This window comes from Triturus cristatus, chromosome 6, assembly GCF_964204655.1.
Source record: "Triturus cristatus chromosome 6, aTriCri1.1, whole genome shotgun sequence".
Taxonomy (NCBI): domain Eukaryota; kingdom Metazoa; phylum Chordata; class Amphibia; order Caudata; family Salamandridae; genus Triturus; species Triturus cristatus.
Window position 1 is genome coordinate 347,397,562 of NC_140589.1, and position 20,122 is coordinate 347,417,683.

Here is a 20,122-nt window from a genome sequence, read left to right on the forward strand (position 1 = left end):
GCGTGATGCATGCAAGCTAAAAGAGGTTTCTTGCTATATTGGGGATCCACTTTAGTGAGATAAGAATCTGTGATTTGTGTTTAACTTTATGGTGGCCATGGTGAGCCTTGGAGCAAAATGGAGTGAGTTTGTAAGGGGGTTTAAGGTGAATGTTCAGGATTTCACCTAAAAGTGTGTTTCCGTAGTCGAGTCCCTCACTGAATAATTAGTTTATATTCTATGTCAGAAATGAGTTATTATTCCACTTAGGAGACTAAGTTTAAAGTGTGCACCTTTTGCCAAATTACTGAGGTGCGCTTGAAGATTGAGGTTTTTGCTCATTAAAAGCCAAGTGATTTTGCAACTCCCCAACTTTGGGTTTGTAATTCATAATCAAGAATGAGTTGGGCCATGTTTGATTTAGGATCCTAGTGTTAAGTGGGGATAACAAGAGAAAGGTAGTTTTTACCGGGTCAAGTTTCAGATGGTAATGTGTAACACCCATGTTTGGATATCCTCAAGTGCATGTTACACATATTTTTCAATTTTTGGGGAGAGTATTCTCATTTAAAGATGGCTATCATATACGTTGAAATTAAATGAGACCCCAGAGCTTTTAAATGGCCCAATGTATAGATTGAAAAGCATGAGAGAGGACAGGTCCCTGACATCTTAATGAATCAGACACAGGGTTGGAGAGGAAGTTTAAATACATTTGCTCTGATTTTCCATACACTAGTAGAACTAGTTAAGGACAGTGCACTTCAGCCCTATTCTCTCGTTTAGAATTTTTAGGAGGCTATCATGGTTCACAGTGTCGAAGGCAGATTATGAGTTTTAAAGAATAAGGAGGCATGAATCACCTTGGTCTAGAGTGAAATGATACCTCACTTTTGTAGGTGCCTGAAATCAGTCAGATGTGGATCCCGACGCAGATCCCAATACCTTCCATATGGCCTCCACATATTTCTACACAGGATGTTCATATCCTTTCCAAGTGGATCCTAAGAACTCCAGAAGACCACAACCAGAGTCCTGGAATTTAAGATGGCATGATGCAGATGAATGAGATCTCAGCTTGAAGCAAGGACGCCACAGGAGAGAGCCAAAATGGAGAGGGCGAGGAGCGTGACGCCCAACCGAAGGAAGGACTATGAGAGGAAGAGAAAGACCGGAGGAGAAGACCGGATCTCCTTCGCTATCTCAAAGGCCGACAAAGCCAAGGGACGCTGAGCCCACAGGAGGGAAGGACCGCTCTATGAGCAATGTGAGTGAGCCCAGTGCTCCAACCAGGAAATCAAACTCTGGGACTCCCAACACCACAGCGCAGGAAGGTCGTGGTTTCAGGCAAAAGCAGATCGCGCAGGTCTTCTCTTTTAATAGTTGGTGGGCGGGAATGGGTGCTGCACCCAAATAAGCACAAACACTGTTCACTAAGGAATAACACACATGAACAGCACATGTGTAGTGAAGGGAACACTAGCCATTCCCTTTAGATAAAAACAAGTCTTGCCAAATAGACTTTTTCTGCCTTTTATTTCAAGGGTCTCCCAGCGATGATGTGAAAACCCAGGGACACAGAAGAAGGCCTGAAAAAGAAGACGCTAAGTTTTTTTGGTTTTGTTTTTTCTTTAAAAGAGCCCTGGACACACTTCCACTGTAGCCAGACTTGCCTGTTACTATCCACTGTTATTCACACGCATACCTACACTACCAAATAAGAAGGGAAATTGGGAATAAAAGAAGGATTCCCTACCTTTGTCTGGAGATTAATTTGGCTGTCTAGAGAGAGGTGAGGTGGTTAAGGAAGGCGACCGACTACAGTGCCCAAAGCAAAGTCAGCCTAAAAACATATAAAAATAAATTATGCTTATCAACTCACTTTGATATCCCCTTCATCTCTTCACATTTTTGGCCCTTCCCTGCCACAGGCACTTGGCCCACCCACACAAGTGAGGTATCATTTTACTTCGGAGACCAAGGGGAACGTTGGGTGGTAGAAAATCTGTGCCTGCGTAGTGATCCCACACAGAAATGTGCGGAAAATATGATTTTATTTACCTAAATTTGAGGTTTGCAGGGGATTCTGGGTAAGAAAACGTTCGATGTACCACACAAGCCACACATCCCTGGACCCCCCCAGGTGTCTAGTTTTCAGAAATGTCTGAGTTTGTTATGTTTCCCTATATGGTTGCCGAGCCCGGGTCCAAAAACGCAGGTGTCCCTCTTTCAAAACCAGATCATTTTGTGCTAGATAATTTGGATGTCTGCACAATACGGTTCGGGTCCTTCTATGTCGCAGGCACTAGGCCCATCCACACAAGTGAGGCTCCATTTTTATCAGGAGACCTGGGGAGCACTGGGTGGTAGGACATTTGTAGTTTCATTCTGATTCTGGAGGAATATGGGTAAGTAGTGCTGAGAAAATGTGCCTTTAGTCACATTTTGAGGTTTGCAGGCCATTGTGAGTAAGAAAACGTGTTGGGATTCACAAGAGGCACACCACCCTGTACTCCCCTGGGTTTTTAGTTTACAAAAATATCCAGAATTGGTACATTTTCCATAGAGACAATGACATCTTGACAGAGAAATACAGAGGAGACAAATATTACTGCCCATCCATCTATTCCTCAAGTACACACACATGCTGGTTGGATTTGGCACGAGGGTGAGTGAGATGTTCAAAATGTATATTTTATTAACAAAATATTTCACAAAAATTAAATGCACTGTTAATAGCTGAAAGGTCGTAAACCTGAACCAATGACACACAGCTCGTGAGCTGTAAAGCCACTGCAAGGCACCAACCTTGTTACAGGCCATTCACACACCTTTCATACGTGACCCACACAAGACCATTCACACCGCCAGCCGCGGGCCCAGCATATTACAACACTCACATCAACAGTCCGCTCCATTCAAGGGCCCATCACTGTCATACGCCCACATGACTGACACAGCAATCACACCAGCTGGCGGTTGACAGAGTGTTTGCACTGGCTTTTGGCTAGTACCAGCAGCAAGTCACTACTCACACACCGCCAGCCAAGCGCCAGTCCACAGACCGTCAGCCAAGCTCCAGTCCACACACGCCGCCAGCCAGTCACCTGTCCACACATACTGCCAGCCAAGCGCCAGGCCACGCATACTGCTGTCACATTTTTTTATACAACAAAGAAAACACAAACTAATTGTAAGTAGATAAAAAACTATAACTACAAACACAACAGCTCTAACTAAATACATCACACTAATGCCAACCTGAACAAAAAATATAAAACGATACGACTCTCCTTCTGGATACCTCTTCGGGCACAGACTCTACATTTCTTAGCAGGAACTTTTTTTGACCGTGGGAGAAATGTGATCAGGAAAGCGGCAATCTTTCAATCTAGCCACATCCTACACCACTGCTTCTCTAAGAACTCTTGCCTGTTCCCCAACAAAAAGTCTGCCTATCAGAGACGGCTGAGACTGAACAAATGTCATCTGTGACTCTGGAGAATAATTCTTGAATATAACAGAAGCATTGAAGGTTGCTAAATGCAATAAATAGATAGCCAACGTCCTATACCAAATGTATGCCTTACGAACAGCAGTGTAAGGCTCCAACCTCTGATCTACTCCACTAATGTGTTTATTGTAGTCTAAAATGCACACATTGTGCTCACTTCAGCAACCGGACCCCAAACATTCACAAGTGAAGTACTTTCGTCATGGATGGTAGTCAGCATGTAGACCTCTCTCTTGAGAACATTTCACAGCTAGAAGTGCATCGCTATGCAAGGCACTGCACTGTCCCTTCTCGAGTTTGGTTACAAACAGGCTCTTTTGATTAACCGTTACTGCTACAGCAGATTATGCCACCAGCAACAGCGTCCACTTCGAACAATTCCCTGAACAATTGCACACCAGAGTAAAAGTTATCTTCGTCTAAAGGGTGCTAAAATGTCATCTACCAATTTCCCACACAAGTTTCTCAGTAACTTCAAAAGTGGACGGACAACCAGGGGTGTCAATACTAAAGTCCTTTCCTGACATTAGAGACCTATCCAGTCCTACTGTCACATAGCATATGAATCTTAATTCCATAGCGTGCCCTCTTGCTAGGAATGTACTGCCTAACAAAATAATCTACTCTTGAACAGGACTAAAGATTCATCCACATGTATTTCTTCCCCTATGTTAGACCTGTCAGCCCTAGGGTGGTCTACCCCGTTTTTCTTTTGCCCTTGTTGCCTCATTGTTTTCCGCCATCTTTTTGTTGGCCCTAGGTCTCTGGGCGCCTTACCACTGCTAAACAGTGCTGAGGTGCAGGTGCTCTCTCCTAACAACATGGCTGCCACAGGCCCCTGCTACTCCGGAGTGGCCATTGCATACACACACTAGTGGTTAGAAGCAGGCTGGGACATTGTGATACAGTATCTTTTTTCATCCCGCCTTTTTGTCCCATAGACTGTTATGTGGAAGCTCCTGGAACCTTCCAGCTCTGGGAGGGATTATGTTTTGCCGCCTTTGCAGGAGGGTCACCTGACCTAGGGGTATAAGAGGAAAGGAGGGAAACCTGACTAGTCAGTTGGGGCACCACTGGACCTGGGGGAGCCTTTGCCGGAGCGTAGGCGGTTGGGCCTAGGGGAGAAACCTACACTACTGGGACTGACTGAGTCTAGGCCCTGCTGTACCCAAGTTAGATGTGGGACTCTGCCGGCCTACTGATCTTGCCTGGTGAGGGGGCAACCGTGGGGACCATCTCCAGTGTGCTGCAGGGACCCACCCTGCCTCCGATGCCTGCCAACTCAACCCCCCTTCTCCCCCTTCTAAGCCTACCAGGGAGACCTGCCATCTTCTTCGGTCTCCACCAAGATAAGGGCTGCCCAGAAACTTGGACTGTCGTGGTGCGCTCTGCAGGACCAACCGGTAAAGCGCTGTGCCAATCTAGCGCTGTGCTGAAAGGACTGTGCCCCCCAAGAAAGAAGTTGCCTGCTGTTACGCGCTGAGTCACCCCCACAGCGCTCTCTCCCTGCTCCAGAACTGGATCGTGACTGTGCCCCCCTTTTGCCTGCAAGGGATGCCTGGTGGATGTGGTGCCTTTCAAGCGCTATGCTGTTTAAGCGCTAGGCCCTCTAAGCGCTATGCCCCTGTGAACCCTGTACCCTCTGAGCACCGTGCCTGCTAGGCACCGTGAGGCCTCAACGCACCGCCGCTGCCCTGGTACCTCTAGGTCTGGCGCCGGCTCAAGGAGGCGCTCATCATCATCACCGTCGCGGGCCCCTATTCGGCATGGGGAGGGCGCTGTGCCCATCATCATCACCGCCGCGACCCCAGCACCGCGATCGTCGAAGCGCTTCCTGCCTGGATTTACCGCCGCAGCCCGGCACTGTGTGAGGACCCCGCTGCGGCCCTCGAAGCCTGGGAGGGACGCCGCGTTCGAGGAGAAGGCCGCGCTGGGCCTTACCACGTGACGGGGGTGCCGTCCGCGTCACAGACTGCACCCCTGCCCAACTCGCACACCCATTGGCTGGTGGAGTCGCGCCCCCGGAAGGCCGCGACCGGATTGGCTTCCGGGCTCGGAAGCGAGGACGGAGCCCGGTGGCTGCAGCGACACCGAGAGAGGGCTCCGTACTGGCCAGCGCATCTCCGCAGGGGCCCCACGGAGAGGGGGAGCCCCTGGACTTCCCCCCGAGCCAGGCGAGATCACGAGGGCCGATCGCGGCCCCGCACACACCAGGTAATCACTAGGAGAGGCGGGGCTGCTGCGGAGAGACCCGCAAGCGCAGTGGCAGCCCCGCGTTTGCCCCTCCCCGCCAGGTACTCGCACCCGGGTCCGGAGGCCACACTTAGGCTGTCTGTTCCGCTGCTGGGGGCAAGGGGGCAGCTGAGACGGCCCCTGAGGGGGCGGGTTGTGCCTTATTCCTACTCCGGCCAGGAGCTTGAGTTAGCCGGTACGTGGGGAACACCTCTAGCCAGTCGAATGCAGTACCGGTGACCCTGGGAACTACCTGCGAACCCCTGATACCCCGCTGTGATGAACTGACACCTGGTGTGAGCCCCAATTGCACTCTATATTGCCCTGAGTTATCCCGCAATGTTCCCCTAAATAGAGTTGCGCCCTTATTGGGGCCATATTGAACTGTTTGTGGCCCAAGAAGGTTAATAGAGTTGTTCTCCTAAATGAATTTATGCCTGGTCAATCGAAACGAATTAACTGATGCACTGATTCAGATATTTGGAGGAAATGATTGTTACTCTGTGCTTGTCTAATCGAGTTAACTGTTGCTCTGAAGGTCCCTGATTGATTTAATGCAATGAATTAGTTATTACTCTACCCTGCATTGCTTAATGTAACTGAATGGACTGATTGTTGTTGTTGCCTTAAAATTAACTGCATTATTATTCCTGAAATGAATTGATTCACCGCAACTTGAGATAGATAAAGAATCTTGTGTTTTTACTAAACAACCTGTTGTGGTGTCCTTCATTTTGTGTGCGCATGGCTGAATCTGTGTGAGTGAGTGCTGCACTAGTGCTTTACACATTGCCTTCGGGTGCCTCCCTACCTCGTGCCAAGCTATCTTGTCGGAATTGGTGACCCCAGTTCTAACACCCTACAACATAGATCTCTGAAAACTCAGTCTGCAAAGTGATCAAGGACAGGCCTTACCTTAAAAAGACGGTCACAATCAGTGATCTCCTGGCAACGCTTAAGCATTATCAACAAAATGCAGCATCCGAAGAAGCAAATACCGATTATGTATGACTCATGGTTGCAGGAAATATAGCCATTGCATCAAGGGACTAGTAGACCAATATAAAGACAGCTACGCCTTCTTTATCAGGCCCATTGAAAAAATGAAACCCAAGAACTTCTTCAGCTCACCCAGATTTGTGGTAGTCCACCGGGTAGCTCTAGAGTGTGGCTCAAGTCTTACATTCTTGTCCCCATATGCTGTTCCGCATACACATAAGCATGCTCAACAATCTCATACAAAACTACACAGTCTATAAACAACTGAAAAACATTTATAGGCAAAAGGTTTTTAGTATTTACTCTACACCCTGCAGCACCACTAAAGGCAGGTAACACCGGCAGCACCATGTTTGGGGCAATCCAGAGTCTAGCACTTCCAATGTGAAGCTTTGCATCCCCAGGCTGCAATCCAGATGCCTCTTGCTGCACTTTTGGCACATCAGTGTTTTCCTCTAAAAGCGGCATTTCATCTACACTGAGAGTGGCTTCATCATCAAATTATTCCTCTCTGACAGAAAATTCACTGTCAGAATACTGGCCTTCCTCCCCTGCCTCAGATGCAGAGTCAGTCTCATAATCATGGTCAGAGGAAGACTCGTAAAGCATACCAACAACCTGCTGAGCGGTCATCCTGTGGCTAACCTTAAGCCTTACTAAAACAAGTAACTTGACAAACAAGTCATCAGTAGCCAACACTATGTAAAATAATGAAGTGTGGCTTGATCAAACAAAGTAAAACTAATGGCATATAGCAATTGCAAGGTAAAGTCAATCAAATCATAGCACACAAAGACTTAAACACTGTAAATACCACTCACTGGCCAGAGACTTACCAGCACCTACTTTGCACAGACACAGCAAGCACCAATGATATCCTAGTAGAAAGGAAAAACAAAACAGAATTACACACAACACAACACAAAACGCACTGCGCACAAATACAAGGAACATTTCATGCACATTCAAACAGAAGCTAAATATGCTGTTATTACAGTATTTCCAAAAAACACATTTGTACCGGTCTTTGATACTCATTTGGAGTATATAGTACAAAAAAATGTTTTCTTACCAAACACTTGCAACTACACAAACTGCATATCTACCAGTGCCGAAACCGCAAGCATGATTTACATCAAAGGAAAACAAAAGCTTTGCACTAGAATAATAAGGAGAAATAAAACATTATGATTACAAATGATGACAAAACATAAAGCAGTTAAAATTATAAAACACTATGAAGTCTGCCAATCACCATTCAGAGGGCAGCCACACACATAGCCAAACGCGAGTCCATGCACACCGTCAGCCAAGCGTCACTTCACACACACCGCCAGTCAAGGGTCAGTCCGCACACACCTCCAGCCAAGCGCTAATTAACGCACACTGCCAGCCAAGCGCTATCCCACACACACACCAAGTACACGCAGACCATCGGCTGAACTCCAATTCACGCGCACAGAAACTTTCCCTGGTGGCTAGTCGTTTTTTGCCCCCCTCGGGGCAGATGGGCCTAAAAATATGGCTGATCTGCCCCCAGAGAGGCAGAATCAAACAAAATATATAGCACCTTGCGGGAAGCGACCCTTGACAACAATGTTCATGTAAGAAAAAATCCCTAATGGCTTCTGCCTCCTTGGGGGCGAATGGGTCTAAAAATATATGGCCGAACTTCCCCCAAGGGAGGAAAAAACGGCCTAAATAAATAGCCTTTCAAAAGGGGAGTGACCCTTGCCAAAGGGGCTGCTCCCCAATATCACCAAATCATAATTTCCCTGCTGGCTAGTGGCTTCTGCCCCTGTTGGGGCAGATATATAAATATGGCCCATCTGCCACCAAGGGGGGCAGAAATGGCCAAAATATATAGCCCCTCAAGGGGAACAACCCTTGGGCAAGGGGCTGCTCCCCAAAACATTGTGCACCATATATGAAAGCTTTCGCTGCCATCCAAGGTGGGGGCCCCTTAATTAGCAGTCCATAGGGGTAGCGCCAGCGCTTCCTCCGTGGGTGGATGCCTGGAGGTAATGGTTACGTCCTCGGCAAATTAGCACCGCACCCGAGGACTAAACCATTACGTCCATGGCACTCAACTGGTTAAAACGTGGTGCCACATTCATTTTAAACACCTGTTTTTCCCCCATAAAGAGTGTTGTAATCTGGACCATTTAGATATGTCTTGGGATACCCTGGCCAAAAGTGTTTTTATATTCTCTCTCACCAGATCCTAGTCACACTGGATAACCGCAAATCTCGCACTTATCCCAATTTATACAATAAGATCTGAGATATAAATTCATTTACATTACATTCATTTATAGTGCTCCTTTCCAACGATTAAATGTAAAATTCCAATTCTGTGTTTTACTTACTCAGAACATATTTTCTTAGTGCTTATTCTGGAGACAGTAGAGCCCATAGTGCCATCTTGTGGCCAAAAACGAGAATGTGTGGTACTCCAGCATAAAGGATATCATTGCCCCCTCCTGCTCGTAAGCTTCACTTTACATGATTTAAAAAATTGCCTCATTCTTTACTCCTGGCTCAAAGTAGTGGTAAATACAGAAGCTAGAAGTTCAGCATATTCTCTAGGTAACTTAAATAAATATAAGTATTTTAGCAGCGCGCTTTTCCCTAGGCTCAGTCTACTTTGGCACGCTTTAAAGAATGATTGCGTTACAAATGTTTAGTCACATGTACCTAAGGTCATCATTATCTGTACTATGTAAGATCATAGCCCTCTGACAAAATGAGAGGGAAGCTTTTTTCAAAGATGTTATCAAGAGTTACTTCTTAGATGACCGAGCCGGTTGCATTGCTTGATATTTATTTGTCAGATTTCCTAATGCTCAAAACACAAAGTTTTGAAATACCCTAAAGTATACCTGGCTAAAAAACATTAACATTGACAAAGCCAGTAGCACTTGCTTTGCTGAGACCTATTGGTTTTGCCAATGAAGGTTTAATAACGAAATGGGCTTTGTTCTTGAACAGCTAAAGGGAGCTTTCGCTGGTTTTAAAATTCTTGATCTTCCTGCCATGGTATTTTCCCTTATTTCTCTGCCTTTGGTCAGTTTCTTAAATACTACTTACTAGTAAGGGTAGCAACTTAATATGTTTATTTTATACAGCTCCGGTAGAGCCATCTGTCCTTGTGGCTTTTCCTCGATGGCATTACCGATTTTGTCTTTTCTGATATATATCCCTGTAGGGCAATGCTCAGTCTCACGAGGGTAAGGGCAGTCCTGCCATAAATTCTGACTCTTCTGCAATGGTATCTCTTTGTTCTAAATTATAAAGCCCCTCATAAGAGGAAGTGTAAGTGTTTACAAAGTCTGTCAGGTTTGTGAGCAATACTCCCCCAGTGTTTAATACCGTTGAGATCCTAAGTTTGTAGTCTTCATGTTTTAAGTTGCAGAAATAATAGCCTGCCTGCTTTCTCACCCTGTTCATAGTGTTTCTTTTTCATATTGAATAATGCCTATTTTGCTTTGGTTGTGTTTAGCATGCTGAGGTTGTATTTGTGTTTTTGTTGCTCAATAGCCTAGGTGTTTCTTGTGAGGGAGTATTAGAGTAAATTTAGTCAATCTAATAACTTTAATCTCCAATTGTGTCTGTGTAGTCTTAGATTCCCTCTTTAGAATGGCTGCATCCCTCACCATATCTACTCATATAAAAGGCTTCCTTGCCGCCCATAATGATTGTGCTAACGTGGCCAAGTTCTCATTTTCCGGTAAATGAGCTCTAAGAAAAGAGCAAATGTTCATCCAACAGGAGCTTCAAGGAGGGACAAATAAATCTAGATTTGTTTCTATGCTCACAGTGTCATGATCTGAAATGTTATGAGGGACAGTAGCTGTTTCAAAGATGAATCTTAGGGACTATACTAAGACGAGGAAGTCCAGTTACAAGAACAAGCTGTGCGTGCAAGATGTGAATTGATAATCCCTGTCCACAGGGTGCAGGAGTCTCCAAGGGATCTGCAAACTGTGATCATTCAACAAGTCTTCTTTTTTTTCTTTTTTTTTTTTTGAAAGATTTTTATTATTTTCTTTCAACACAGTACAGTACAATATTGGGTGAGTACGTATCCGCTTTCCAGCATATAACAAGAGCACCAGTGGCCCAACCCCCAACAACAAGTCTTCTAATAATTATCTATCATACATTGCACAGCGTTGGGGAGCGCCGGCAGCCCCCTTGCACCAGCACTGGTGCCACGATCTATATAAGGCCATGGAAGCAGAAAGCGAAGTATTTATCCACAGAGGTTGTCCTCGAAAATGGGCAAGAGTATGGGGCAAATGGAACACTTATCGAGGCAATATTTGCTCCCCTAACAACAATATATACAAAAGGGTCATAGGGAAAATAATTAAAGACTGAGAGATCTCAAATCCCCACTCAAAAACCTGACAACTAACCAGAGATGCTCAGTCTAAAGAAACGGAACAGGTACCTACTGAGACTAGTGAGAGAGAAACTCAAATTAGAGATCTGGAGGATCAGATAGTTTGTTCATACATTGGTAAGATTATAGAGTCCATCAGCCCACCCTGAATGGCGGAGCCTCGTCATCTGGATCTATAGGAGAGCAGGATACCGGCCATAGTATTGAGCCAACAGGCCCATCTGGGAACCTGACCCTGATACTCCAGTTGGAACTCTTAACCAGATGTATATCCGAACTATGTGGACTCCAAAGAAGTTTATGTGAATTTATGTGCAGTGCTCTAGTGTGTGTGCTAGTTAAAAATGACTTCTGGGGCAAAAAACTAGGTTTATTGTGAATATGTCCAAGTGTCATGTCTAAAATCACCTAATAGTCTTAAAATATATAGACTAATTCCTGACTAGATGCAATTGTGGTCAATGGGCAAGAGTATGGGGCAAATGGAACACTTATCGAGGCAATATTTGCTCCCCCCCACCGGAGGACACACACACAGAACTGAGTGACTAATCCATAACAGCCCACACGAGACCGTGGAGACGCCCAGGGGATATAAATTGAACTTTCAGTGATGAGGGTGAGGAGAAAATATACCAAATTTGTACTATGTATTGATTAACGCGCTACCTGATGCATGTATACAACATGATTTGTAATTGTTCAATGCAATCAGCAATGTTTCTTTTCAAATTCAATAAAAATGTTTTTTTTTAAATAATTATCTATCATCATCCCATAGTTCAGGGCAATCCTACCTTTCAAGATTTGGGTGTTGGGCCAGGTTCCACTCCCCTTCTGTACATTTGTTTGTCCTTTTCAACTGGAACAATAATCTGGAAAGCTTGTTAAGAGTGCCACCTTTATTTGCTATGGGACTGTATACTGATCTTTTCACCATAGTTGGTCTTGTATAGAGATTTTACTTAAGACATAGGGACCCTGGTGTTCAGACCAAGTTTTCAAGATTCTAATTATGAGTCCCTTCTTACAGTATTGCAACTCCACTTTTCTGGTATGTCACCCATATTGGTTGTTCCAGCTCTGGGTGTTGTTGTATGCTAGCATGGTACACCTACTCTCTCGGGCCCCAACCACACGTTCATTTTGGGAGAGTTGGGTTTCCTGTAGCAGGGTTAAATCAGGCATTTTCGAATTTAAAAAACAGGGTCTTTTTCCTTTTTAGGAAGTACATTAGAATCGTTAACGCTCTGTGATCTTATCAACTGGTTTTATATCTATTGCTCAGCATGTTCTTACTATTCTTCCCTGACCTAATCACCTCAAAGTCTTCTCTGATTGTATTTCCACTTGTGTGAAACCTGAATGCTTGATGTGGTTGGTTTATCTATTTGTGTATCTGGATTTGTTGGTAAGCTATTTACAACTTATTAGAGCTCCTTAACAAGGAGGTTCCTTGGGTACTTTACAAAGAAGTTTGCCTTGTCCGTTGAAATGGACATTGTTGGGTCAATGTCTCAATGTATTGGGAGACGTAAATCAATATCCTGCTGTTGTCTCCTCTAGAGCTGTGGGACTATGAGCTGTAGTCGGTTGTGGTACAAAGTCCGGTCACTGACCCATCCACCATTTAACATTGTATCCTAGAGTGTGAAGAAGGGTATCAGGAGAGGTCTCCGTACATCACCATAGCCTCTAATTTGGGCCCTACTATTAAGTAGAGTATGGACATTTTCTATGGCCTAATTTTTTACCAGAATAAAGAATTGTGTGTTCTCCTCTACGTTCCTCAACTATGTGAGTTACATCATGTCTCACTAGCTATGTGTATCAATATGCAACCCGGTTCCATCCACACATATCTGTTATATACAAACCATAAATCCAGTTTCCATAAATCTTTTCACAAATCTGTCTTAAGCTGCTTTGATATACAGGCCTATTGGGCATCTCCATAATTTTCTCATGATCATAGCTAGTCTTTCAGGGGGAATCTTGCTAGTCTAGTGTTTCGGTCTCTCCTCCTTACACCCATTGTTTCGTAACCGTCTCTAATGTTGATATCGCCTCGTCGTGCAACTTTCTAGAGTCTTCCACTGGGGATTCTTGCTGTCATATAAAAGTGTGTGGGGGTTGCATAAGTAGTACGCGATCAACGACGTGTTCTGGGCTGATCTTGTAAGGTATACACAGAACGTTTCTAGCAGCTGTGGATCTTCTGGACCTTGATCTGGAGACAGTGAAGACCCTGGATGCCCCGGCTACTAAGGAAGATGTCATTTTGGCAATCCGCCACCAAACTCTGCAAAAAACCCCGGATAGTGATGGCTTACCGGCAGAATTCTATCATAAGTTCGCTGACACAGTGGCTGATTGGCAATTGGAGGTTTAAAACAAAGCTCTGGATACCGGTCCTTACCGACCTCTATGCAAGAGGCTTTGCTTGTCATAATACCTAAACCGGGCAGACACCCTATATTTGCTTCCTCGTATAGACCAATATCACTCCTTAATATGGACATGAAGATTATCAGTAGTGTGCTGGTGGTGCGTCTTCTTCCCCTCTTGCCCTACCTTATCCATTTGGACCAGTCGAGATTTATCCCAAGGCAGAATGCAGTTTATAATATCCATTGCTTGACTCATATTTGGCATGGCCCACCGTTTTTAATGGATGAACTTGCTCTGGCGCTCCTTGATATAGAGTAGGCGTTAAACTCAGTTAATTGGTCTCATTTGTGGCAGGTGCTCTGGAAAATCGGACTAGGGCCTGCCTTTATCTGAAGGGGCCGCCTGCTCTATTCTGCGCCCCATGCTAGGGTATGCTTGGGAGGAGTGGTCTCTATGCCATTTTGTCTTTCAAGGGGCACCCGTCAAGGATGTCCCCTGTTGCCGCTCTTCTTCGCAGTTGCCATGGAGCCGTTAGCGGAGACCTTATGTCGTGTGCTGTGCCTATGGGGTATATCCTTGGTAGACACCAAACATGTGGTGATGCCTTGATCTATCTCCGGCGACAGTCCTATTTGGCACCAATCCTGTTGAAGGTTATGCAGATGTTCTGGGACGTCTCGGACCTACGTACTAATCCAAGCTGTTTCCCCTGGGGAGATTGGCCAGGGAGCCGGTGGACGAGCTACAAAGGGTGAGGATTTCTTGGGTGACATCTGACATCCGTTACTTGGGAGTTCGTCTAGCCCATATGGCCAGACATATCTTCAGGGCTGCACTGGCCTTAGCGGGCACCGGGCATTTCCCCGGTGACCCGCCAGGGTGGGGTCTGGTTTTGGGTCCCTGGGGGGCCGTTTTTGTTACTGGGGGCCGGCAATATCGGCCCCGTTAACAAAATCGGCCGAAACTGGCCCTAGCAAACAGCTTGGCCGCACCCCCTCTCCCCCCAGGGGAGGTGGCAGAGCAGTTTGCCAGGGCCGGTTTCGGATCCCAGTCCGACCCTGCATATCTTGCTCTTAATAATAGAAGAGTAATGGAGGGGATAAGCACCTTGATTAGATTCTGGAAGGAACGGCCTTATCCAATGGGCAAGAATGCGGTTGTAAAAATTATAATATTGCCGCATTCTCTTTAAGCCATCCAGATTACTTTTTATGCTATTCCCATACATTATTTAGGAACATTAGTCTCATGGTGGACCTTTTATGGGGCCCCAAGTGCAGAAGAGTTAAATTGACTACTTTGCAGAGATCCTGGGACAATGGCGGTCTAAAGTAGTTCCTCACTTGGAATTATATTACATGGCGGCTCAACTGCAAAATGTGGTCCATTGGCTTGATAAGGCCGAAAACTGGGAGAAACTGCTCTTACTGGGTACTCATGGGGGACGGTCCCTACCTGCCCTTCTGATGTTGGGTCTTTGTGATTCCTCATTGTTTTCATATATCATACGACAGGTCGCGGCCGTGTCGTCAAATGGGTTATCTGACGAGCTCCATAAGTGCCGGATATGCCTTTGTGGGTGATCAAGCCTTTCTTCAGTGTAGCTGACTTTGTCAATTCGACAATGGAGAGATGGGGACTGTAATTGTTTAGGGGATCTCTATGTTGAACAGTGCTTTATTACCTGGGAGGAAGCGCTGATGTCTTTCTCACTGGGACCTGGGTAATATTTACAATACATGAAATTATCTAGTATGGCTAGGGAGGTGTGGCCGTCCTTTCCTGAGGGACTGATGAGATCCAACACTCTCATGGTCCTACTAGGGAAGACCCAGGGCCGTTGTCTTGTATCCTATCTTTATTGGGCCCTGTGAGATAATTAACAGAGGTGGAATGCAGTATCCTACCCAAATGGGACACACTCTTGGGGGAGCCCTTGTCAGCCAGTGAGTAGGTGTGGGTCCATGAGGGAGTCCGAAAAGTCAACTCTAATGCATGCTTCAAATTACTACAATACAATATCGTACATCAAGTCTGTCTCACACTACAGACTCTGCATGCTATTTATAGTACACTTTCAGATGGCTGTGCGTGTTGTGGGGCTCCAGCGGTGAACTTTCTCCATATTGTGTGGTCCTGCCGCTCTCTGACCTCTTACTGGAAGTCTGTTCTTGCTCAGCTTAAGGAGGCCAAGGGTTGGGATGTCCCGTTGGAAATACATCCAGTAATACTGGGATTGCTACCGTCCCCGATGACACAAAAGGTGAGTAGAAAATGTTTCCTTTAGGGATTGGTCCTGGCCAAAAGATGCATCGCTATGGCAAGGCTTAGTCTCACACCCCCCACTACGACGTTATCTATTTGTGAATTGCTGGGGATAATGGGACATTACAATCCTGTAATAAGACTCCTTATGGTATGCTCTGTCTGTGTGATATCCAAAAGTCAATAAAGATTTATTATTTAAAAAAAAGTGTGTGTGGGAGTGTGCCATATCCATTGTTGCTTCTTTTGCTATATCTATAAAGGTGTCTAAGAGGCTGATTATAAGTGTGGCGGTCTTCTGAGCGCTGCACTTGCGGTGGCACAGCAGTGGTGGTCCACCGTCTGCCAGATTACGAATTTCATAGTTGTACCGGCGGTGGACCGCATCCTGCACCAGAGAACCACCATTCCCTGGCAGTGGCGCGGCGGAGGCCCAGTGTAACATGCTGAGCGGCACTGGCGCAGTCCCGCTGTGCATATTACGAGTTCCTTCACCGCCAGCCATTTCATGGCGGGCTCCCTGCCAAGAATAGGCTGGCGGTGGAGAAACAAAGGGGCTCCATAGGACCTCCATTCCCCCTGCCATGGGGATGCATTCAGGGGTGCACAACATGTGCCCCCCCTGTATACTTACACCCCTAGTTCCAGCACGGCATAGATGTCCCCTTCCATGCTGTGTCATTTTTGCTGTTCCCATTTCGGTGCTTGTGTTATTTGGCAATGCCATGGGATAGGGAAAGGGACCATCTGCTTGCACAAGTTGAACTCGTAATCAGGTCAGACGTCCTTGCGCGGTTTTCGCCCAGATTGCAGGCGGAGAGCCGGCGCAACTGCGCCAAAGTTATAATCTGCCCCATAGTCTTCTGGTTCTTTTCACTCTCTAGTTTTCCCATTGACTGTATTATTATGGTTCGATCGAGAAGACCATAGTGTATGATCCATTTTTTTGTCTCTCATAGGGCCAAGAATATTTTGCTTTTGAAGCTAATTTCCTGTTGGTGGTCTTAGGATGCAAAGATTTCATGTTGCCCCCACCGAAAACAATTCTCGCCTTCTAGATCCACAATTTCTTTCTGCATGTTTCATTGGTGCTGCTCCCAATCTATAAATTCCGCAAGTTTCTGCTCGACGGAGGACACCTTGTTCTCAGTTGCCATTAAGCATGCTTTAAAGGATGTAATATCATTCTTAATGAGCATGACTTCATTCAGCTTCCTTGTCATGTCTTCCCCTGTGGCTATGCTGACTTTTATGGATGAGAGTTCGTTCAGGATAATCTCCAGTGTTTCTTCCATTGTCATTGCTTGGGGAGGGGTCTTTGTTGATATCTGATGGCCTCCGTGAAGAGTAGGTGCCTGGCAAATTTTATATTTGGCATCTGTTCTATTTACTGATCCCTGGGCACGGGAGGAGAGTGGGTCAGGGATAGCACATCTGATCAGTGTATTTTGCGCTTAGGGGGTGGACCTCTCAGGTCAGTTCCAGACCATGCAGGTGATATTCATCATCTCCTGAATGATAAATGTGTCTTCCTATGTTTCTTGTGCGTCACCTGGGGTTTTAGGCTTGTTGCATCTAAGTGTATGAAGTGAATCCACACAACAATCCAAACTGAAGACTCCAAAAATTTGGATTTTCGCCTGTTGAATAGCACAATGATATGTTAGCGGGATATTGCAGGTTAATCTGGGGTTATCTAAACTTGGTTGCATGTTTTGGCTCCAGTATCTGATCGATTTGATTGATTTGCTGAAGTCCAAATAATGTTTTTTTGTATTTTTTAGCACCTGGTATTACTGTCTGCACATCGCCTGCATCCTCATATTATTATCGCTGCCATCACACTCAAAGCAAAATCACCTTCCTAAAGCAGAAACCCTCCAAACGCCGTGGAAAAGAGATCTGGATGGAGAAACAAGTCTTTCAGAACAGAACAGTTTTCCAACAACAAATAATAACTGTAATCAGAGACAAGAAATTGTTTTCAGACACAAAACGCAACAGCAATGATTTGAACAGCCAACCTAAATATATTTTGTATGTTTTTAAATCCCATTTATAGCGCCTCCAGAAAGGGTTTGTATTTGTGTGATCAAACTGAAACAGAAAAGAATATTCTGCAATGCGGTTTTGGTGGAAAGAAAGCTAACTAGTTCCATCCATACTTTACCCCGGTGGGTTACGCCTTATAAAAATATTTCTTATATTTTGAATGGGCATTCAGGGCTGGCAGCTTATTTCCTGATGGCCCTCGGATTTTGTGCCATTGCCGAATGTACATTGTGTATTCTTAGGCACAGAGTAAGTTGAAAAAGGTATGTCAAATGATGAAGTGATGGATGCCTTACCTGAAACCCTCTACCTACTGAAACAATACTGTTTAAATACTTGTTTTGTATTGAAAACACAACAGACATATATTGTTAGACAGATCGATTTCATCAACAAATTTTTATTTACAGTTAGAGATCATGAAATTGCAGCAGAATCCTCTTGGTTTTAATGCATTATGACAAGATGATGAAATCTGAGGTTGTAGAGTAGGGGTTTTCCACACTAATTGGCTGCAAGGTCCAGTACACATTTAATTAAGCTCCTGTGTAGACAAAAACAAATTAGAGGTCTATCATAAAGGAAGCGGGATCAAGGAGCCTCCTTTCTACATAGCAAACTTGACAGTTTTATGTCTCCAGTGCTCGCGTCCTCATTCCAATCCAAATAGTTATGTTTTTGAGTCTCTCTACCTTTGAATAACTACATTTGCAGATGCCACATCGAGGAAGTAAATGTTGTGCCCAGTTTGGAATCATGCAAGTTTCTGTTAATCACAACAAGAGATTCTCCGGGATATGCAGAATGGTTTCCTATTCCATCTGTTAAGAAATCAGATTGCTTTTACCTCTTCACCAGTGAAATGCAATTATCAGTATATTTACCAGAAATACAAAAATGTTTCTAACTTTTACACAATTTGTTTCTTAATTGATGGTGAAAATTATACTTCTACAGTTGTTTGAAACTGTTCAATTTATGTATTGATATAAAGAAGAAAATTGATTTATTCTTTCTTGCTTGGTGTATCTTTCCTTAAACACAATTGGAAATACTTCCAAATCAAGATAGATGCCATGTTATGCACAGCTCCTATGGGGATTGCTAGTCGACTCTTGTTTCTCTTCTCTGAATATTCTCAGAGGGCCTCATAATAAAAACTGGAGGGTCATAAATTTGACCATTTTCGGGTTTGACACTTTTGCTTTATAACCTTGTTAGTGTCACATTTAAAGAGAACCAGGTATATTGAATAGTTAAATGAAGCTGTTAATGAAATGCTTAACATCTTGTCGGTTGCTAGCCAGTTAACCACAGGGTGGTGATCTGCAAAAAGAAAACATCATGTTAAATGTTTCCTATGCTCCTGTACATGTACCACTTAGATTGTCCTGTTTTTCTTTTACTGTTCTTTCTGACTGAGTTTTATAAATTTTTTGAAAAAGATATACCGGTACATGTTATCTGGGTTTGTTTTTGTTAAGAGACATTGTTTGCACACTAATGGTAATAAAAAGTTATACCGTTAGAACGCTAGAACGTGTTAGGGTAAGTTGATACCTTTGAATATAAATTATAAGAACTTGGTCTCCATATTAAAGGCACATGCAGTGATACACTGAACATTAAAATACACTGTTCTGGAGATCAGTTACAATGGCTTTGTCCAGTCAAAAAAAGCATAACATACCAATTCTTGAAAACAAAGTATTGCTTTTTAGGGTCATTAGATTGTACCATATCCGTTTCTTGGCAAATCTAGCTACCTTTTACAGTACTAGCCTATGATAGTATCCTCATTAGACGCGAATGACACTACGCTACAAAAAATAGATGTTCATAACCATGACTGTTATATAGCAGTGCATCACTTGCTTATATTCGGACATAAGGAAAGTGCTATTACAACATATGCGCCAGTGGGCACGGCAGTGTCACATGTTCTATTCTGCTTTTGTGGAAGAAGTGTTAGTATAGCCACAGTGGAGTCCTGCAGTGCTATTCCTGCTTCATCCTGTAAGAATGAATGCTGAATCAGTGCCTGAGTGATATTTATATTGCTCATGTTAGAAACCTATACACAAAAGCAGTGCACCATCTTTTTGGGTACATTTATTTTCGCCAAAATAGAATAATATATGTTTTTTATGTTGGTGAGAATAATTGTAACCAAATAAATTATATTGTTATACTAAACCTTTCTTGGGTCTCCCCACTACCCTTTTCTCTCCTGGTGATAATTTTGTAAAAACAATATATGACCCAGCAGGTGGTAAACTATC

General features: G+C 44.5%; 1 protein-coding gene across 3 annotated transcripts in view; it reads left to right on the forward strand.

Moving 5' to 3' along the window:
• Positions 1–18,850, forward strand: part of MBOAT2 (membrane bound glycerophospholipid O-acyltransferase 2) — a 1,094,556-nt gene extending 1,075,706 nt beyond the window's left edge. For all 3 annotated transcript variants that reach the window (XM_085610738.1, XM_085610736.1, XM_085610737.1), the window contains exon 13: positions 17,573–18,850. In XM_085610738.1, coding sequence (XP_085466864.1) covers positions 17,573–17,798 — 226 coding nt within the window. In that variant the 3' untranslated portion in view covers positions 17,799–18,850. The remainder of the gene's footprint in view (positions 1–17,572) is intronic.
• The last annotated feature ends 1,272 nt before the right edge of the window (positions 18,851–20,122 follow it).